Raw genomic sequence first — 20,727 nt, 5'->3', positions numbered from 1 at the left:
CTTTTCATTAGAAAAATGAATCATGAAATCAAAGGAAACTGATTTCTTAAATTAAGCAAAAAATGTGTCCTTGAGATACTGGCATGAAATTGCAAAGTTTTTTTTAAGAAGCAATTACAACACATAAGACCCACCAGAAACAGTCTGACCGAATCAGTGTCTCCTCTGGAGCAAGGACCATCTGCTACTAATGCAGAACATAACCTAGGGCAGAAGACATCCTTCCTGCCCAAAGACACCCCACCCTGCGGGGAAGGGCACTTCGCTTGCCTGGCCTATCTCCAGCCTAGCCTGAAGCTCTCTCATGGACAGGGCTGCACGTGGGCACGTTCAGACCTTCCACTCTTTGTGCTAATCCGGGGCCTGGTCTGACCTGGATCTGGGTCCTGGGGCTTTTTAATGAAAGGACCTGTGTTCTGCGAGCTACTCAGAACAGAAACACTCAGGTAATGATGGCAAAAACCACAAGGCGCCCTGTGAAGTTGTTCCTAGCCAGGAGGTTTAAGAACCTTTTACGCCACTGTCTTTACGCCCCCAGCTTTGGCACTCTATTTGTGGAACCATACAGCCTTCCATACCAAGTCCGTGTCCTAGGGATACTCTCACAGCCAAACTGATGAAATGTTATGCTTGTGGCCACTGGGACCCTCTTCTAAGCTTCCAGATTTCTGTCAATTCCTTACACTAGGACCACAGGGAACTGCTCCTCAAAAAATAGGAGTTCTTGGATAAATCCCACAGCAAACCCAGAAGGCAGAGAGCAACTGAAGCCATCTGCCTGTGCTGTTTTCACCCAGCACAAGCTTTTTCTGCTTCGCCGGAATGTGCTCGGGACCCTGCCTCCACTCCTGTTCGTCAGTTGGCTGCAAACGCAAGCCACAGCTGACAGCAGGATGTGGGGCTTTCAAAGCCCCTCCTTACCTGGGTCGTAGCCAGCAACTTTATCACCCGAGCAGCTACAGGCTCTGGATGGAGGTGCTACCACAGCGATAACAGAGAAAAGATGTGTGCAAGACAGTAGAGAATCGTATTTCTTGTCATTAGTCCTTACACGAGGCTCAGGGTTACTGAACGTGTTCAGGCCTGGACGGATGTGGGCTCCTCCTGCTCCCAGCAGAGCTCAGAAGCATCCAGTTTGAGAAACTGCTGCTTTTCAGCACGGTTTTCAGGCTGGACAGCCCGAGGCCTGGAGGAGCAGGATGGCTCACCTGGGCTGAGGCCACGAGTACCGAGGCTGGCTAGAAGGACAAACGCCTTCCTCGGAGACTAGAATTCAGTCATCTTCTTATGTGTGTCTGCTTTCTTCTGCTCCCGCTGCAGACTGGCTTCCTGGGCCTGCAGCTGCCCCAGCTGTTTGTGTGCATTAGCCAGCTTCTCCTCCAGCTGAGCTGTAGCAATGCTGTGCCTGAAAGCAAAAAGCATCACGGCAATGTCATCCTGCACCATAAGATCAAAGGCCTGCCATTATCCCAGAGGGGTTGCCCTTTCCTGTGAGATCAGTGCAAGAACCTGATGCTCAGCACAATCTGGGCTAGAAAACATCCTCCTGTGATGCTCTACAGCAACGCTGCAGAGGTAGGCATGAGAGGAAAGGACTCCAGTACCTTCCCTCAGAGAGCTCCTCTCTTTGCCACAGCCTGAATTCCGGCTACAGGACCCCAGACACATCTGCTGGTGTCCAAGGACGTGCTTCCTCCTCCACTTCCCCTTAGGTCTCCTCCAGATGTTTCACTTGGTCCTCCTACACCTCATTACAAGCCCACCCCTTCCCAGAAGCATCAAGAATTCACAGTTCATCCTGCAGTCCCAAAGTCAATGTTTTCCTACCGTCCAATGTTGCGTTCCAGGGCCTGCTGGATTCCTCTGATATCCCTCTGTGTTTGTTCAATCTTCTCCATTGTCTGGAAGAGGCGGACACTGAGGGCCTTCTTGGTGCTCTTGCTAGCGTGGTAGATCTCTTTGCTGTTCCTCTCTGGCAGCACCATCCCTCCAGCCTTCTCCCCAGTGCTTTTCCCTCTCAGCTTCTCATTCAAAAAGTCAAACACATTATGGCGAGGCTTTCGGCCGCCCGCAGGGGACTGTCCAGAGTTGTTTCCCTTCGCTCGGCATTTCCTCGGCTTGCCTGGGTCCAGCTTCCCCTGCTTCTTCTTCTGAAGCACCTCGGCACACTGGTCCAGGGACTTCCCTCGAGGAAGTACCACAGCCTGCACCGGCTCCACTCGGCCGTCGGAATTCTTCCCTAACCCTGAGAGACACCAAGGGATTACTGTGAGGACATCTCCTCTTGAGCCACCTTCTGCCACAAGCTCACCTGACAATCAGAAGCTCAAAACAAGCAAACAGGCTTTAGAAGTACAAAAAGCTGTAACTGCCACCCAAGTCAAAGAGGAACAGCAATGGCCACAGCACAGTGGAAGCGGATTCTCCGACAGGAGCCTCCTACAGCAGGAGATAGGTGATCAAAAGCCTGAGGCCAACTGTCAGTCTGGTTTCTGTGGAACCATGTTCAGCCTCATACTCAGCTTTTCAAGCCAGGTTCCTCTCAAAACTGGTTTGGCTCCTCTGGGAGCACCAGAGACAAATGCAAGCAGCAGGCCAGCCTCCTAAAGCCCCCAAGGCTGAATACAATTTGTATAGTGGGACTAGAGTTCATCAGGCTTTGAAGTCTGCATCTAGAGCCAGGAGATGCTTTAACACAGACATCAGAAGCTTCACAGATCAGTTCCCTTCTACCTAAAGCCTTTGAACACCTCACACAACAGTTCTCACGGCTTTAATCATGAACTTGACCACGGTTCCAAACGCCTCCCATTTTTGCTGTTACTGTTCCGGGGCTGGTGCATGCATTCCTGTCCTTCGGTTAAACAGCTATTCCTCCTTTCCTTTACGCTTCCACATGGTGTGACTCATCGCACAGCTTGAGCCTTGTCTAACAGGCCCTTCAGCTAAGAAAAGCCTGAGCTTTGTCCACAAATCTTGTTTTTCCTAACCAGCTTTAGGATACACCCTGAGAGGGAGAGGATGAGGCAGCTGGGCCCTCACACTGCCAGGACCACCTTGTCCTCTTACCTTTTCCAAACTCATATCCCATCTGAACAAGCAGTTTGGAGCCGATACCACGAGTGTGGGCTTCCCAGCCACCGAAAGAGGAACTGCACGCTGGAGTCCATTCCCCGTTCTCTGGAACTCCCGAATCTATCACTGTGGCACAGAAGAGATAAAATTGTGAAACGCAGAGACAAAGCTGCTATGGAAAGCCTTCATCTTAGACACACACAGCATGAAAACCCCTCAAAATGCAGCAAAATGCACTTCCCTCACCCTAGAATCATTCAGCAGCTCCTTCAGCCTTACCTGTTTCCTACTGAGCTGTCACCTTTAACGAACACTGCACAGCAAGTTACTGACGTGAAAGCTTTCAACTGATTTAATGCACATACCAACTCATAGTTGCAGGTAAAGTCATCTAGAAGTTTTTGTGCTTCCTTTCCTTCCTTATAGGATGGTCATACACACTGACAGATGCCATCAGAGTACGATTTGGCACCGTGGCATCAAATATTTATTCTGTGCCTCCAGCTGACATGCCTGGTATGAGGCTCCTTCAGGCCACAATGCTATTTTGTGTTACTAGGATGCAATAATGTCTATTAGAGTAAAGTAAAAGGCTCTAGGACACAACTTTGTCCCTGTGATGTAACTATGGCACCAGCGCAGCAACAGTGATCTCTGTGTAATCTCAAAGAAGTCACTTGGGCTCTCTCTGTGTCAGCCTTCAGTAGCAGAACAGGGTATGGCTGTTACTGCGACCACACTGAGGCACCAGGACCACTCGGCATCTCTAGGGGCTCACAGTCGCATCATGGAGCCACACAAGAGCTCCCAGAGATGAGGGAGTCTCCTGATCCACTTAACAGCTCAACTCAGCCAGCCACACGAGAAACAGACTTGGAGCTTGGAAGTCTGCTCTAAAATATCACACTGTCTTCTTTCACACGTTAAAAGTTCCCATGGAAACCTCCAACCTTCATTAGCCCATTAATTTGCATAAAATAAAGATTTTAGGTTGCGATTGGAACATAATAACTAATTACCATTCTCTATCTTACAGGAACATTAAAGAGATGAGCTACGCTTTCATCAGAGGTGAGACACACAGAGTGAAAGCTCTAGGATAGCAGCGCAGCAGGTCCCAGAGCAAGGCAGAGCAGGATCACAGCTCGCTTTTGCAACTCTCTTACCTTTAGCGTAACCAGAATCATCAGCACTGTCCTCATCAGACTCGGCAGATTCTGCACCATCTTCACTTCGCAGCGGGGGAATGACGCTATCTCCTTCCACAACAGCTTCCTTCAGCAGCAGGGAATCAAACTTGACGGTGTAGTAACCACTGTCAATGTCTACAGATGGAAAAGCAAGGAACGAGAGTTTAAGTCTCAAATACACAACTGGCAGTGGGTTTCCTAAACTAGAGTTAGCTCCAGGGCAGCAACACGGGAGAGCGGAAAGGCCCAAATTCTGGTTTTAATTTGTGCTTTAAATTTCTGTCTGGGAGGGGGAATCGTGGAACGGTTTGGGTTGGAAGATACCTCAAAGCCCATCCAGTCCCACTCCCTGCCACGGGCAGGGACACCTCCCACTGGATCCGGTTGCTTCAAGGCCCATCCAACCTGGCCTGGAACACCTCCAGGGATGGGGCAGCCACCACTGCTCTGGACAACCTGGGCCAGGGCCTCCCCACCCTCACAGCAAAACGTTTCTTCCTAAGATCTCATCTCAATCTCCTCTCTTTCAGCTTAAATAGAATCACAGAATGGGAACAAATCATATAACAAGAAGCCCCACTGCAATGAGAAGCTGTTACTACAATGCTAGTGTTGATACTTAAAGGTTTGTCTCTAAAAAGGAAGAAAGATGGGCTGCTGGGAAATGGAATTGCAGAGAAGTCAGACTTGCAGTCAGACTGACCTAATTACAATCAAAGAAAGATGGGGAAAAGAGAACTAACCCTCACCCTTCCCAGGACAGAGGGAATCCCGTATCAGCAGCTGATGGGCAGGGCCAGCTCCTCAGGGTTTTGTTTAATCAAGAGCAGATTATTGCTGTTCTAAACTAACATGCATGCAAATCCCTGCCACACCTGCCTCTTCCCTTTCAGTGCAGTTAACAACCATGCAGTCATTTCCTTTCCACTGTCCTGCTCTTATGCCTCCTTTTTGTCTAACACTCTCCCCATTTCCTGGCCTGTTCCATTCCCAAGCCTGACAAGTCACAGAATCATTTAGAGTGGAAAAGACCTTGAAGATAGTGTCCAGCTCCTAATACAGCACCACCAACTCCACGACTAAACCACCTCCCTGAGCACCACATCCACATGGCGTATAAATCCCTCCAGGGATGGAGACTCCCTGCTGCCCTGGGCAGTGTCTGCCAGCGCCTGAGAACCCTTTCCATGAAGGAATATTTCCTAATATCCAATCTAAACCTGCCCTAGTAGAGCTTGAGGCAGTTTTCTCTCATCCCATCTCGCTATGTGGGATGAGCCCAGCACCCACCTCACCCCAGCCTCCTTTCCGGGAGCTGCAGAGCACAATGAGGTCTCTCCTCATTGCCTCCTCTTCTCCAGTCTAAACAGCCCCAGGGCCTTCAACCGCTCTCCATAGGTAAAGAAGCAGAACATTTTCTGTGTCAGGAGTTTGAGCTCATGGCTGCAGCCACATAGATAACGTTTTCCTATCATTAACCAAAACAGCCAAGTTTTATATTCATCTAAGCACCAGCCTTCACCTTCCACACGGAATCCTGGTGAAGCACACTCATCCAAGACTCACCAGTTATCTTGGCCGTGTACCAGATCCCATCACTGTGTTTCGCCAGGCAGGCCGAGCCCACCTCCAGTGCGCTCAGGTTGGGCTCCTGGAACGGCTGGAGCTCTTCCACAGAGACCACCTGGCCGTGTGAAAACCTGCCAGGGAAGGCAGGAAAGGAATTACCTCCAATTCAATTGAGCAGGTTTTAAATAAAAATCCCCTCTTCCCGTAAATGAAACGCAAACCAATTGGCAGCATGAGGAAGCACCACCAGCGATCAGGGAAGTTTTATCGTGCATTATTTCAATTTCACAGGTTATTTCACCTGTTATTTAGGCCATGTAACAAAGAATGCAGAGAATGAACCTCCCCTGGCTACTCACACAACCAGCAAAAGTATCTACAGGCCCTTTGAGATAAGGGCATGATGGAGGCAGGCCAGGCTCTGCCCACGTCCTGCACCACAACCTTCGAAGGCCAACTAGGTTGCTCGAGGCCTCAGCCCGGTGAGTTCGGAAGATCTCCAAAGACAGAGACTCTACGACCTCCCTGTGCACCAGGGACGTACACACTACCCACAAACAAATCTTGCCATCTTATTTTAAGATCGGTTATTCTTTTCACCACTTGGACTGATGGGACTTTCCCGTAGGCTTTTCCCTTTCATCTCTGCATTAGCAAAAGCAAACAGCCAAAGCAACGCTGCTGCTTACCATGATGCATTTTAAAGACGTAAACAAACAGGCAACATTTCATCTAGTGTAAAAGTCAAATGTGGCACTGTCACAGGTTTATCTCTCTGAAGGCCAAGGCCTTCAGCTACAGGAAGGACATAAGCCTCCACCCATCCCAGTTACTTTTTTTACCGACAGTTCTCTTTGAATCTGCATTTATCATCCAAGAAGAACGGGCACGGCTTCAGAGACTTGTGAGTCGGATAGAGATACAGCACTCGGACTCCGGCACTGCCATCTTCCAGCTCCTCTGTCCCCACAATCATGGCATTGTGGTACTCCAGGGTTCCCCAGGAACTGTAGTAGGGGGCTTTAACCTTCATCCCACTCAATTCCTCCTCCTCCTCTTCCTCTTCACTGTACTTGTATTCATTTTTGTCATCACCTTCTTCATCTCTCTCCAATATCTCATCATTATTCCCTGAAGCCCTCTCCTCAGTTCCAAGCTCAGCAATGGCTTCCTTAAAGGCAGCGTACTCCTCATCCTGGGCAGAGCTGTCAGGGTTGGGGCCCTGCTCCAGGAGACCTGCTGGGGAGGAGGAGGTGTTTGTATCTAAAGTGGACAGAAGTTTGCTCTTTTTAACAGACACCAGGCTGGATTCAGTCAGTTCTATCAGTTGCTTTAAATCCTCCTGCAACTTAATCAAGTCCGACTGCTGTGATGGGTCCAGGCCTGCCCCTAACGCCAGCTCCACTTGCTGCAGTTGGGCATTATAGGTCTGAATAGCCGCTTCCAGGCTCTCTTCATCCATTATCAGTGAAATAAAGGTGTGGTTAACTACGTCCTTCCCGGGAACTCAACACAGCCGAAAAGTTTACTTAGGATGAGGAGCTTTTGGGATAACAGGACCTTGTCCACAGAAGCAATCATCTACCGCGCCGTCCGTCTGCTTCCCCCGGCAGTAACCAGGCGATCCTCCTGCAGTGAATGGGGGCGACGGGAGAGAGGGCCGAGGGGAGAGGCAGGCCCTGCCCTGCCCCAGCGCCCACTCCAGCCCACGCCGCTCACTCCCGGCTCCGCTCCTCCAGCAGTCCGAGCGCTGGCGATGCGACACGTCTGCTCCCGGGGCCGGCAGCGCTCGCCCTGTCCGGCCCTGCCTCGGCCCCCGCTCTCGCCCCTCGGCTCCTCGTTCCCCTACAGCGCCGCCACCATGACACCCCGTTGACTTCCGGCCCCAGCACCCTCACTTCCGGTCCTGGTACCACCACGTCCGGTTCCAACACCACCACGTCCGGTTCCAACACCACCACGTCCGGTTCCAACACCACCACTTCCGGTTCCTCACGCCTAGTCAGCTGAGCGACTCCTCCTTTATTGCGCAGGCGCACGCCCACAAAGCGGGCAGCGGCGCTAAGCATTCTGGGAATTGTAGTCCGTCTGCCCCGACTCTCCGTCTCCCGCCTGTGCAGCCGGAACTACATTTCCCAGAGCGCCGCGCGCGGGATGGCGCCGGAGGCCGGTGCCGGTGGAGAGCGGTGAGACGCTGCGTGACGGGAGGCGCGTCAGGTCCCGGTGAGCGCCCGCGGGCCCTGTCCGCCGCCAGGGGTACGGCGGGGCGCGGACCGACCCAGGGGGGCAATGGCGGCCGGGGCGGGTTCTCCCTTCGCCTCTGCCTGGCGGTGGCGGGGAAGGAGCGAAGGGCTCCCCGTGGCGGGGTCTGCGGCCTCGGTGCCTTCCCGAGCCCAGGGGGACAAGAAGGCCACCAGCACCTGGCTTGGCTCAGCCATGGGGTGGCCAGCAGGAGCAGGGAAGGGATCGTCCCCTGCACTCGGAGCTGGTGAGGCCGCACCTCGAATCCTTGGTTCAGTTTTGGGCCCCTCAGTGCAAGAAAGACATTAAGGGGCTGGAGAAGGGGCTGGAGCGCAGGGGTTCTGGGACTGAGAGGCCTGGGGCTGTTTAGACTGGAGAAGAGAAGGCTGAGAGGAGACCTCATCGCTCTCTGCAGTTCCTGGAAGGAGGTTGTGGTGGGATGGGTGCTGGGTTCTGCTCCCAAGTAACAAGTGATGGGAAGAGAGGGAACAGCCTCAAGTAGTACCAGGGGAAGATTAGATTCAATATCAGGAAAAATTTCTTCACTGAAAGGGTTCTCGGGCACTGGCAGGGGCTGCCCAGGGAGGTGGTTGAGTCACCGTCACTACACGAATTTAAAAGACCAGCAGGCGCGGTGCTCACGGCTGTGGTTTGGTGGTGGATATGTGTGGTTGGACTCAATGATTTCAAAGATCTTTTCCAACCAAACACTTCTGTGATTCCCAGGGTCCAGTGGAGGCTGTGCCTCTGGCACAGGCAGGAGCAAAGGGTCTCTGCTGCTCAGTGGGTAACAGTGCTGAGGAGCCTGTCCTCAGGCTGAGAAGTCCCTTACTTCTGCTCTGGAACATTTTTTTTTTTTTACTTTAGGTCATGTTGTTTGATTTCGAAGTGGTTATCTGCACAGTTGCTCCAAGTCAGTTGCCTCTCAAAGTCTTTGTGTTAAGGTTCCCTTTGTACTTAAACAGCAGAGTTATTGCAGTGGTGTGTGTGTCAGCTGTAGTGCATGGTACCAATACTTCCTGTGTCTGAGCAAATCTCTGTGTTGTTTGTGCAAATGCAACAACAGAAAGCACAGGGTTCCACAGGTGTCTGTGTCGCTTTGTCTGTTTCTTAGTCTTGCGCTTCTGGCTTGTTAACTTAGTTACCTTGTCTTCATGGCCTTGTGAGATGATGAAATAATTGTATAGAGGGTACTATAACAGAAGATTGTTGCTAGATAAGGCTTCAAATGAGATAAACAGGAGATTTTATGCACCTTTAAGATACGCTGCACTCGGTTTGACCATTGAAGATCCTATGATACAGTTACAGGGATTGGGAACAGAAAGGGAGGGTCTGGCCTATATGTTCTCACTCAAAATACCCGTTCTGTGTATTTGTATGGAGCTGGCTTTGTTTTCTGTGGGCCTTACATGTTTTGCAAGAGACATTCAAACTTTCTATCTCTCCTTTAAGCCCGGAAGCAGACAGGGAAGTTGTCAAATGAGGGCGGAATTTGCAGTGGACGTGCAGGGCACTATGTGCAGAAACAGAGGTTAAGCTCTTTGGAAGATAATCCCTTGCTTGCATGCATTTGCAACTTTGGTCTTGAGCTATTGTGCAAGATCTCTCTTAGATCTGTGATTTGTCCTGGGATTGCCTAAATATGAGAATTACCAATAAAAGAATAACATCTATTTATCTGGTGTTGGGACGAACTTGGGGGGTGGGAGACTTTGGACATGACCTGTTAATGTTTTCCTGGTACTTGTTGCAGGAGCAGGATGTACACTCTGCTGTCTGGGCTCTATAAATACATGTTCCAGAGGGATGAGTACTGCATCTTGATCCTTGGTTTGGACAATGCTGGCAAAACCGTAAGTGCTGTTTATTACAAGCTGCGCGGAGGGCACACACAATTCTAAACATGGATAAAATTTCCAACAGACAGGTCACTCGTTCTCCAGCTGTATTGTGAGTTATTTTAGTGATGTCACACCAAAGAAACAATTTTTCCACCTTACTTAAATGTAGCATGAGCTTTCAGGGATGTAGCTGAGGCTTTGGTAATCTCGTAATCACCTATGATCCCTTCTTTCCTTGCTAAAATAGGGAACAAGAAGAGTGGTTGTCCCAGGGTGAGGTAGGGCGGTATCTTTTGGAGCAGGATTCTGCAGCAATGAAAAAGTAGGTTTGAGTTAACAGTAAATGCTTTTTCTTGTTCCATTTCAGACCTTCCTTGAACAAACCAAAACTCGATTTAACAAGAACTACAAAGGGATGAGCTTGTCCAAAATCACCACCACTGTAGGCTTAAACAGTAAGTAAATCTGTTTGGGATCCTTTCAGCTTTCCTGCATAGCTGGACAATAGCCAATTCTTGTTTGAAATATTTAAGCAAGGGCGAAACAGTTCCCGGTGGGAGAGATCATCCCTCCCAGCCCCCTGTGCCTTTTTGTCATAGACTAAAATAGTCATTCTTAGCTTGTGAAGGAAAAACCCAAGTATCCCATTTCAGTGCTAAGAGGTTAAACTGAATTTCACTGGACTTATTCGTTGGCCAAATTCTGATATTATTTGCACTGATACAACTCTGTCTGATGTCGGCGGTCACTCTTTGCAAAGGTGCTGTTCTGTTATTGAAAATAGCCACTGTGTATAATTTGTTCCCCTAGAAGACTCTTCTAGCCTGGATCTCTGAGGGGTTTGTGCGTGTGTTTGTGCTTCAGAGAACACCTTTAGTTTTAATCAGGATGTCCTGTCTTCTTTCCCTCTAGTTGGTACTATCGATGTTGGCAAAACTCGACTCATGTTCTGGGATCTTGGTGGACAGGAGGAACTGCAGTCTCTTTGGGACAAGGTTAGAGATGTATTTTTTGTCTTTTAGAAGCATTTTTATCTCTTTCAGAATTGCAGCAGTGGGATCATTTAGTAATCATACAGGCTTATTGGTAACTCTAGCATTTAGCATCAACGCTTTTCCAGAGATTCAACTATGTTTGTGTAAGATTAGCAAAAATAATGCTTAATATTTGCATTGTTGTTTGCAGATGGCAATTACCAGCCTGTATCTGAGGGCTATGTTGGTGGAAATGAGGTTTTTGTGAAGACAGATAGGCTTTTTCACCTGTTGTAGCCAATAGGCTTGCACATGGGATGGGGAGTGCATTCTATGTGCCCTCCTTCTTTCCACATATTTACTATGGAAACAGCTGGCTCTGGTTGATCTATTCCATGCATATAAAGATTTTACTCAATTTAAAAAGAAATCAGGAAGAGGAACAAATGCTCTCAGCGGGCAGGTACACTGATGTTTGTGTTTGCTTTCAGTATTACGCCGAATCTCATGGAGTGATCTATGTTATTGACTCCACTGACGAGGAGAGGCTCTCGGAATCTAGAAGAGCTTTTGGTGAGTTCTGCCTGTACTGTGATGTCCTGTTGCATTGTGGCAGAGTTCTCATTGCTGTTGTGTCTGTTTCTGTGTCCTGAGGAAGACATGTGGCTGTCAATGACACATCTGCAGGGCTTTTGCACTTTTTTGGTGAAACCTATCTTCTCTGTAACACAGGACTCACTTCTGTTGCCTATCATGGCCTTGAATCTATTTTTGTGCTTACGCTAATTCTTTTGGAATCTTTGTTCCTTATTCTATGTTTGTCTCCTAGTTAAGTCTCAGTAACGTGTTTGTTGACCGAAATAAAATTTGGAGTTTGAGCTGGAAAAACATCTGTGAGGGGAGTAGACCTGAAAAGTTGCATCACGTGTAAATTTTAATGCCAGAAGGAAGTGTTCAAAGAGTGTTCAGAGAGTCTGTGTCAGGCATTTACACAGCTGTGTCTTCCAGAACTGGCTAAGCCTCTGTTTTTGTTTCTGTGCTCTGTAGAGAAGATGATTACCAGCGAAGCTCTGGAAGGGGTTCCCATTCTGGTGCTCGCTAACAAGCAGGATGTAGAGGTAAGGCTATTGCGAATCTACTTCTTAAATGAAGAAATAAAAGCTTAGGTGAGCTCTACGTCCATCTTAGATTTGATTCACGTTCCTGGACGTGATCCTATGGCTCTTTTCTGCTGCTGGGAGTCATTGCTTTGAATCTAGTTTTCATTGTTCTTTTCTTCTCCTGTCCTTTTCCAGTGGCTTAAGTAAGCTTCCTACAGGGATGTCCATCCCAGCTGTTTTGGACATTTTATCTAAACAGAACATACTCTGTAGCTATGGTCGATCTGTCTTGTACTGTGGTTTGGTGTCTCAATACTGTTTCTCCCTGTTCAGTGCACTCTATTTTTGCTGCTCTACTCTTCCCTGGGAACAGCACAGGAAATGTATGTGAAGCAATATCATCCTTCTCCCATAACCAGATAATCTCTGTTCCATGAAACATTCTGTCTGTCCTGGAGCGTTCCATCAGTGACAGCAGGGAATGGCAAGGAATACCTTTTCTTGAGAGTATCATTTGAATTCTTTCTAGCATTTCCAGAACTGCGAAACTCTAATTTTGTGACAAGTTAGTGGGCCCCACAGTGTGACTGTTTGGGTGATACATCCAGGGCTGTCCTCATCTCTCTTGGCGTATGGTAAAAAGGGAAGAGAATGCCTAAATTGGGTCACAGTATTTTCCTGTTTTCCTTCTCCTTTCTATGCGTTATCCCTGGAATTCCAGTCCTGCAGTTGGAGTGGTTAATCTGTAGATGGAGCCAGAGACTTGCAGCAGAACTTGGAGTGCTGGCCCTGGCAGCTGTGGTCGGTATCTGTTTCCAAGAATGCTGGTTCTTCCCAGCTTCTTCCCCCGGCCTTTACCCTGAGCTCCGTGTGCTTGTGGGGAAATGCCTAAGACTTGCAGGGAAGACACTTTGGTTTTGGAACATTTAATTACACTTCATGTGCACATCACCACAGACATTTTTGGGTGATCATGAGGTTGTCTAATCATAGGAATAAAAGAAATGACATGAGACGGAGACAGGACTCCTCATTTCCAGTCCTGACTTTGCTGTGATCTCTGGGAACCTGAGTGTCTTTTCTGTGTGGAAGTCAGAAGATCCACTTTCCTATCTCCATGCAACACGGCAGCTTTACAGCAGGGAGCAGTCTGCACTCTTGCCTTTAGCTGTTGAGACTTAAACTAAATGCAGTGACCTGGAAAGCTGTTCCAGTTTTCTCTTTGGCCTTATATACATATTTTGCTGTGGACATACTGCAAGAGCCAGCTCTCTTGGCACCGTAGCCAGACTAGGGGCGAATGATTGAACAAATAGGCTTGTTTATATGACTAGGAAGAGGTATGTGGAACAGGCTCCCCAGGTAAAAACTGGGGCCAACTCCTTGTCCCTTTGGAGGGTCAAGGACCAGCCCAGAGATGTGGTTGTCTTTGTGACAAGAGTTAGCAAAACCGCACTGACTGACGGTATACCTGTTTTTAAGAAAGCCCTAGCTTGTGTAATTAAAGGTCTCTTTCTAGAGTATGATCTTGGATATACTTGAGGCCTACAGGAAAGCTGGGGAAGGGCTCTTGATCAGGGAGTGCAGGGGTAGGGTGAGGACAAACGGTTTTAAGCTGAAAGAAGGGAGATTGAGATGTGATCTTAGGAAGAAATGTTTTTCTATAAAAACAGGGGGAAGGCCCTGGCCCAGGTTGCCCTGAGAAGTGGTGGCTGCCCCATCCCTGGAGGTGTTCAAGGCCAGGTTGGATGGGGCTTGGAGCAACCGGATCCAGTGGGAGGTGACTTTGCCCGTGGCACGGGGTGGAACTGGATGAGCTTTGAGGTCCCTTCCAACCCAAACCATTCTGTGATTCTATGATACAGACACAGAGACCAGTATCTTATCATTGGTAGAGATTTTTCTGCTCTGAATCCCCAGGCATGTAATCGTAGTGGGGAATTCTCCTCGGCATTCCTCTGTCATTAACCCAGATCATAGCGAAGGAAGATAAGTGGTACTTTAACTTTGCTGGTATGTGCGGATGAAAGATAATTTGTGCTGATTACATTTCTAAAGGCCAGCAGAAGATTTGTGGTGAAATATATCAGAAATAGCACATCTGACATAGATCTTTGTTTAAAGTTTACATTCTTCACTATAAGCTAACAAGAATTCTGACTTGGTGCCTGCAATTGCATAAAGTGTGAGAATTTTTTGGCCCTGATGCTTAATGCCTTGTAGGAAAGAATTCCAGTGTTATTAGGCACCACTACCGTGGGATAAATTGCATTGACTCAGCACTGCCAAGCATGAGTGGAATCAGATGAAATACAGCCATAGAATGCAAAACAACGATTCTAATATCATCACAATACCGTGTCTGATTTTTCTCCTGTACCAGGAGAACGCTCTGTGTTTCACAGGGGCTTCAAAACTGGGTGATTTTATAATCAATTAAAAGACTTGAGTCGAATGTGCGTTGTGGGAGGGAGTTTGTTTTGGTTTGTTTTTTAAAGAAGCTGTTGCTTTGTCAGGGAACAAAACATCTAATGTGTAGGAACTCACGTAGATTCCCTTTCACATTCAGAATGCCGCTTCTGAAAATATTAAGTAGTTTTGCTTACTTGCTGTTTGTTGCAGAAAAAGCCTAAAATAAGATTTTCTGCTTGCAAGTTTGATGTGAATGCAGCTGGTTAAAGGTTTGTAAAAGCTATGTGTTTCTGAGCTGTACAGTCAACTGTTAAAACTTGAGGACAGAATGGCTCATTTTGGAACACTATTAAAAATATTGGAAAAACTGAGCTGGAAAAAATAGCATCTGAAAATAATCGGGGGTTGTGTGCTGGCTTTGGGGGGAGGCTTTGCCTTCTTAGTCTTAAGATAAATATTGGAAATATGATTTGAAATGTCTGGAATGGTGGAAATCCTCATGCCTTTGGAAAACGAGAGGAGTCATGGTGAGTTGCAGTGTGTACTGGAAGACTCCTAATGTTATCTATTTTCTGCACAGATGTTGGAAAACAGGGCTCTGCGTGATGGCAATTCTCAATTCCAGCTTAAGAAATACCACAGCTTCCCTGTAAAATCAGTTTTAATTTAAATGAGCTTAAGTTTTAATTTAAAAGAAGACTGTAAAAACAGATAGCACAGAACATAGGTCACGTTGGTTGGACTTCTTATTAAGTGATTTTACTGTGGCTGTCCACCCTCTTGCTTCTGCTCTAGTTCCATTCTGCCAACAGTTACTCCTTAGATGGCAGAAGAGCCAGTACTTTAGGTTTTACCCTTATATGAAGCCAAGGAGCAGCATTGTGTTTCCTGCAGTGGATGTGGCAAGTGGATAAAGACTCTGCAATGCAACCTTTTGTGCCTAAAACACCCCTTCATGCTTTTCTGTAGGTGACTCCAGAAGTGGAGTCCTGATGATGGATGTATTTCTAGGTGCACCGTCCCTGAGTCTTAGCTTGGATGTTGCTGTTCTGAACCCTTCATAGGAGGAACTGGGTTGTGCAGGCATGTCAGTCCTGGCTGGACGATGCCTCGAAGAGCCTTCAGGAATAGGCAGCTTACAGTGCATTCTTCTGGGGAAGTCGGAGTAGGAATACGATCCATCAAGTTGTTTGAGCTTCCTCTGAAGCATATGGTAGATAGCATCACTCTAGAAAGGTCACCTGTGGGTTTTATTACTGCACTGGGGCACTGTTTATGTGATCGCAAACCAGCTTCCCTAGTTTGCTCTTGGTTCCAGTTGAGAAACAAAACACATTTGTAAATAAATATTTTGTAATGTAGATAAGGAGGTGCAAAAGAGAGGAACTTGGAAGCCACAACTGACATTTTCTGCCGAGCATGAGATGCTCAAATGCTTCTCGTTGAAGCAACGAGTAATCTGCCTCATCCTCTGCTGCAAGACAGGACTTGCAGTTCATGGTTTCCCCTTGAACACTAAAGCAAAGCTCCTCTGGATAGTGCAGTGGTGCTGCCCCCACTGCCGCGTAATTGTACTTCATCCCAAGGGGAAAAAAGTGTTCATCAAAACAGGTATGGTGGTGTGATGCATTGGCACCCTGCTATAAACAGTGTACACATGCAAAGGCTCCTCAGAATCAAAGCTCTGATGCAGGTTTCTATGGAGAGCAATGGCTGCACAGCTTTGTGGAAGTTAGGGCAGGCCATGACTGTACTGCAGGATGAGAAGGGGAAGTGATTAGAATGGATTAAGCTGGGGGTAAAAATGGCTGCAGCAGTTGTAAGCTGCTCTTGGAAAAGTGGCCTTCTCAAAGACCTGAAAGCTGGGTGAGGACGTGGATTCTCTGTGCTGCTGGGTGTGCGCAGGTGCACTGCTCAGCTGGTGGCTTTTGGGAGGTCTGCTGCCTGATTGCTTGTGCAAGTGGAAATAAAAGAGCATGGTTGTGCTCTGTGCTGTTATTCCCTGCTTTGAATGCTTCCTCTCAGATTTATTTTAAAAATATTTTAAATTATATCATTGTTCATAAAAGGAGAGGTTGTTACACTGTGATATTAAACTGTGGTGAGCTTAAAGTCTGTTTCAAGGAACATTTGCTTGGTTTCAGCTGCGCTGGGAATTAACCTTCCTGCTGCTGAGTCTCATTTACTGACAAAAAGTAATGACATGAAAAAAAGCTCCAGTTACTAACGTGCAGCTCTTCCTCCTCCCCGGTTCATAGAATCATAGAATCACTTGGTTGGAAACAACCTTTGAGATCATCGAGTCCAACCATTCCTGTCTACTACTAAACCATTCCTGAGCATCTCATCTGCCCAACTTTTAAACCTCTCCAGGGATGGGGACTCCACCACCTCCATGGGCAGCCTCTGGGAACCTTTTCAGAGAAGAAATTTTTCCTGATGTCCGGTCTGAACCTGCCCTGGCGCAACTTGGGGCCATTTCCTCTTGTCCTAACTCCACCCAGTTGTGGGGTGACTGACCTGTCTAGAGCTCTGGCTTGGACCCTGAGCCGGTTGGACCTGCCTTTCTTAGTAGGCACTGTGTCATACCAAAGCTGAAGTGGCACCTCTTACAAACTTGTAGAGAATCATTGCTGGGTGGTAGTCTCTTGCTCATTTTCCAGACCTGCTGGTATGAATTCCAACTTCTAAGTCCAGTATGACTCCCTCTAAAGTTAATATTCGATTATTTAATAACGTGTTGAACTCTTTATCCTGTGGGTAACAGCTCATCTTTATGAATTGCAGGCTTTTCATTCAGCAGAAATCCTGAAGTGAGTTCTTAGGTGTGGTGAAGAAAGTAACATTTCTGGGTACAGTTTCCAGCTCACTGAGAGAAACTGCCAGTTTGAAATGCAGCATAGGTCATGAGAAAGTACTGTCATGCAAAGTTGCACAACTCATGGATTCCAGGCCTTTCACAGTGGAAAATCACAAGTCTGGATGCAACGGCACTGGGTGAATTGGGTGTCGTTAATCTTTCAAGCCATTTCTCAAGAACCCTTTTTATTTATAAGTGCCGAAACCTGCTTATTTTTCACATGGTCATCCCCATGGTAATTTCCTGTCTTTAATTTCTCTAGAACCAGTATTTTGCAAAATGGATAGCTGGTATCGTTAATTTCTGTCTTCCTGCTAATTTAAGGCTAATCCTGCTAATTTAAGGCTAATCCTGCTAATTTGCGTATTTTAAAACCACTCCCCAGCAATCTCCTAGCAAGGAAGTACAAGACCTGATGGTGATCAAATACAAAGTGATAACAGGCATCAGAAAATGTGTTGTATTCAGCGCTGTCAGCACTTTGTGCACATGCAAAATGCAAACAAACAAGTCTAGGATGGCCCTGCCTTTAACATCAACACTGAGGACTTGGGACAAATCACATCCAGCCAGTTTCTGATAGTGTATTCTCATAGAGAAATGTGATTCAGGCCATTGGCAAAGTGTCACCTGCAGGAACTGGCTCCTCTGGGGTTTGGGCAGGTACGCCATTTCCAAAAGCTTTCTGAATAGGTTCACTCTTGTAGCGTTCTGGCAAACAGAACTTGTGTATGAAGGCTGGGGCAGGGTGGAAGGCGGATCCTGAGGATGTGCTGTTGTGTTTGTTTTAATTGCTCTCTTTGCTTAGAAAGATGCATCTTGAGTATCAGAGAGGTGTGGCCCTGAGTGTGTACTGTCGGAAAATAGGTGAAAAAAAGAATACGTTCATTCTTTATGGAATGTAAGGAGGTGACATTGCTGTGTTAGTGGGTGAGAGGTTTAACCAGACAGGGTTGTGCCATCCTGGCTAAAGCAGAGCTCTGGATGTGGTGGGATTCGTTTTGGAAGAAGGTCGCCATCTGTTGTAGCATAGAAAGCAATCTCTCTTTTGGTTTCCCTTTCAGACCTGTCTGTCGATACCTGACATCAAGACAGCGTTTAGCGACTGCATTAACAAAATTGGGAAGAGAGACTGCCTGACGCAAGCCTGCTCTGCAATTACTGGGTGAGTACAAAAGTGGGTGGTGTTTTGGCTAACTGCACAGGGGGTCACACAAGCAGAGCAGTGCTATGGCATTCAAGCACCCCAGAGAAGGAGCTGCACTGCCTACTCAGCAGCAGCAGATACTTCTCTGCAAACCTCAGACTTGCACTAGGTCAGTAACCCCATCTGTTAATCCTGCCTGGGAAACATAATGAAAATGCTGAGAGCAACGGGACTTGGAGGCACATGGAGCAATTGATTTTTGTCCTTTATCATCCCTTCTCCCTACACAATAATCTTAGCAGCTGTTCGCTTGCTGTAGCTCCTGGCATTCATGTAAGAAGTCAGTTGAAAATGTAGCTTTTCATGGCACTGCCAGAGAAATGAAGGGTGTTCCATTGTTGGCAGGGTAATTGTGCTGTTGCTTTCCTATTCTTTGGTGTACAGACAAGCTTAGTCATGTAGATAATACAACAGTCTCCAAGAGTGTTCTTACATCAGGAATGCCTGTGGTTTAAGATAGAGTGACTAGAACAGACCATAATTTGGGAGGCTGTGATTCTTCAGGCCGTCACAGCTGCACGCCATGACCTTGACCAGCCTACTATATTCACGATATCTTAGCATCACTGTTCCACGCAGAGTCTTGCAGCACTTTGGTTATGCCCTCAGTTCTTGAAGTGAAAAGTGCTGTTTGGCAAAGTAAAAAATGCTGTTCCAAATGGCTGGGAATACTCCTGTCTGAATTACTGCCTGCATGGAATTCAGAGCATGGAGATCTTTCCTTCTTTCAGTCTAGCAAAAAAGCTATATTATTATATGAGCTACTGCAAAGGATAAGAAAAGCTGCTTAAACCAAGAATTAATTGCTAAGAATCAAATATTATTAAGCCGGTGAATGACCGCAAGAGTGATGGTTAAGCCCTGACTGGAAGAGAAGTATTAGATAATAATCTTATGAAATGCAACCTTTACAGCTGTGGGATTTGTACAAGCACTTCCAGTTTTGATTTGGGTGGAATTTCCTTTTGAAATTCCAGTTTGAGCTTGCACTAAAAAATAACAGTAAATTGTGGAAGTGCTGGCTGGGTAGCTTGGGGAGTTGGTGACTTGCTTGGCAGCCCCGACACAGATGCTTATGGACAGCTGAAGCCAGGACTGAGGCTTATAGCAAAATAACCTCAAAACAGCTGACTGTGAAGTGGTTTGGTGCTTGTTCATCCCAAGGTTTCCACAGAGTTGATGACTAAAGTGAATCTAGGCTTTCACAGACACCAGGGAAATAGAATCATAGAATGGTTTTGGTTGGAAGGGCCCTTAAAGATCGTCCAGTTCCAACCCCGTGCCATGGGCAGGGACACCTCCCACTGGATCAGGCTGCTCCTTCTCAAGGCCCCATCCAACTTGGCCTTGAACACCTCCAGGGATGGGGCGGGCACAACGTCTTGGGGAAACCTGGGCCTTCCCACCCTCATTGTGAAGAATTTCTTCCTAATGTCTAATCTAAATCTTCCCCCTCACAATTTAATGCCATTCTCCCTCATCCTGTCCCTGCCATCCCTGATCAAGAGCGCCTCCCCAGCTTACCTGGAGCCCCTTTCAGTGCTGGAAGCTGCTCTAAGATCTCCCTGGAGCCTTCTCTTCTCCAAGCTGAACAACCCCAACTCTCTCAGCCTGTCCTCATAGCAGAGTTGCTTCAGCCTTCCGATCATCTTCGTAGCCCTCCTCTGGACCTGTTCCAACAGTTGGAGTTTACGTACTGAGGAGTTTACATACCAAATTAAAAGAAATCAGATCCTTGTTTGCATATAGGAGGAACTGATGTGGTGATGCCATCCATGGGGCAGAACCCTTCGCTTGCTCTCATAGGGGCTCAATTAGGGACTTCATGGGTTTGTTTTTGGTGTTTTGGCCTTTTATTAAATCTTGTCTGCTATCTTATTTTCTTAGCAAAGGAGTGAACGAGGGAATTGAATGGATGGTGAAGTGCGTGGTGAGGAATATCCACCGGCCCCCAAGAAAGAAGGACATCACGTAAGAAATTCCAAGTTGACGAAGGAATGGACAGTCTTTTTCCACACAGTTTTGTGTTCCCTTTAAAGAAGGTGGTTCACTGGATTCCTCTTACACCTGATTCTTTCCTAACTTTGGAGACAAACATTCTCTTTTCTGTGTCTAAAACACTTGGGCAAAGAATTCCACCTGGTTGAGGGGTGGGAATCTCTCTCTTACCCTAAGTATTAAATCGTTGGCCTGAGAGCACAGACCCAGTGGCAATCTACAAATTGTTGCAGGTGCCAAGGACTTAATTTTCTACT

At 47.3% G+C, this 20,727-nt stretch overlaps 2 protein-coding genes across 3 annotated transcripts; one reads left to right on the top strand and one right to left on the bottom strand.

Moving 5' to 3' along the window:
• Positions 1-11: 11 nt before the first annotated feature.
• Positions 12-7,723, bottom strand: ZGPAT (zinc finger CCCH-type and G-patch domain containing). Its single transcript, XM_009562661.2, has 6 exons — positions 6,677-7,723; positions 5,832-5,965; positions 4,242-4,400; positions 3,070-3,201; positions 1,828-2,245; positions 12-1,405 (listed from the first exon to the last, which is right to left on the bottom strand). Exons 1-6 carry the CDS (start codon positions 7,294-7,296, stop codon positions 1,267-1,269), a joined length of 1,602 nt encoding a protein of 533 aa, XP_009560956.2. The 5' UTR covers positions 7,297-7,723; the 3' UTR covers positions 12-1,266.
• A 243-nt stretch (positions 7,724-7,966) lies between these two features.
• ARFRP1 (ADP ribosylation factor related protein 1) lies at positions 7,967-20,671 on the top strand. 2 transcript variants are annotated; one of them, XM_054081500.1, is made up of 8 exons: positions 7,967-8,057; positions 9,832-9,931; positions 10,287-10,374; positions 10,832-10,914; positions 11,385-11,466; positions 11,941-12,011; positions 18,330-18,430; positions 20,360-20,671. In XM_054081500.1, the coding sequence occupies exons 2-8, from the start codon at positions 9,839-9,841 to the stop codon at positions 20,445-20,447; spliced, it is 606 nt and encodes a 201-aa protein (XP_053937475.1). In that variant the 5' UTR covers positions 7,967-8,057; positions 9,832-9,838; the 3' UTR covers positions 20,448-20,671. The 2 variants fall into 2 exon arrangements, with proteins under 2 accessions (XP_053937475.1, XP_053937476.1); XM_054081501.1 differs by having other exon boundaries at positions 7,984-8,090.
• The last annotated feature ends 56 nt before the right edge of the window (positions 20,672-20,727 follow it).

This window comes from Cuculus canorus, chromosome 16 (assembly GCF_017976375.1).
Source record: "Cuculus canorus isolate bCucCan1 chromosome 16, bCucCan1.pri, whole genome shotgun sequence".
NCBI classification, from domain to species: domain Eukaryota; kingdom Metazoa; phylum Chordata; class Aves; order Cuculiformes; family Cuculidae; genus Cuculus; species Cuculus canorus.
Note: the sequence above shows the minus strand (reverse complement) of the source record. Positions and strands in the feature narration are given on the sequence as shown.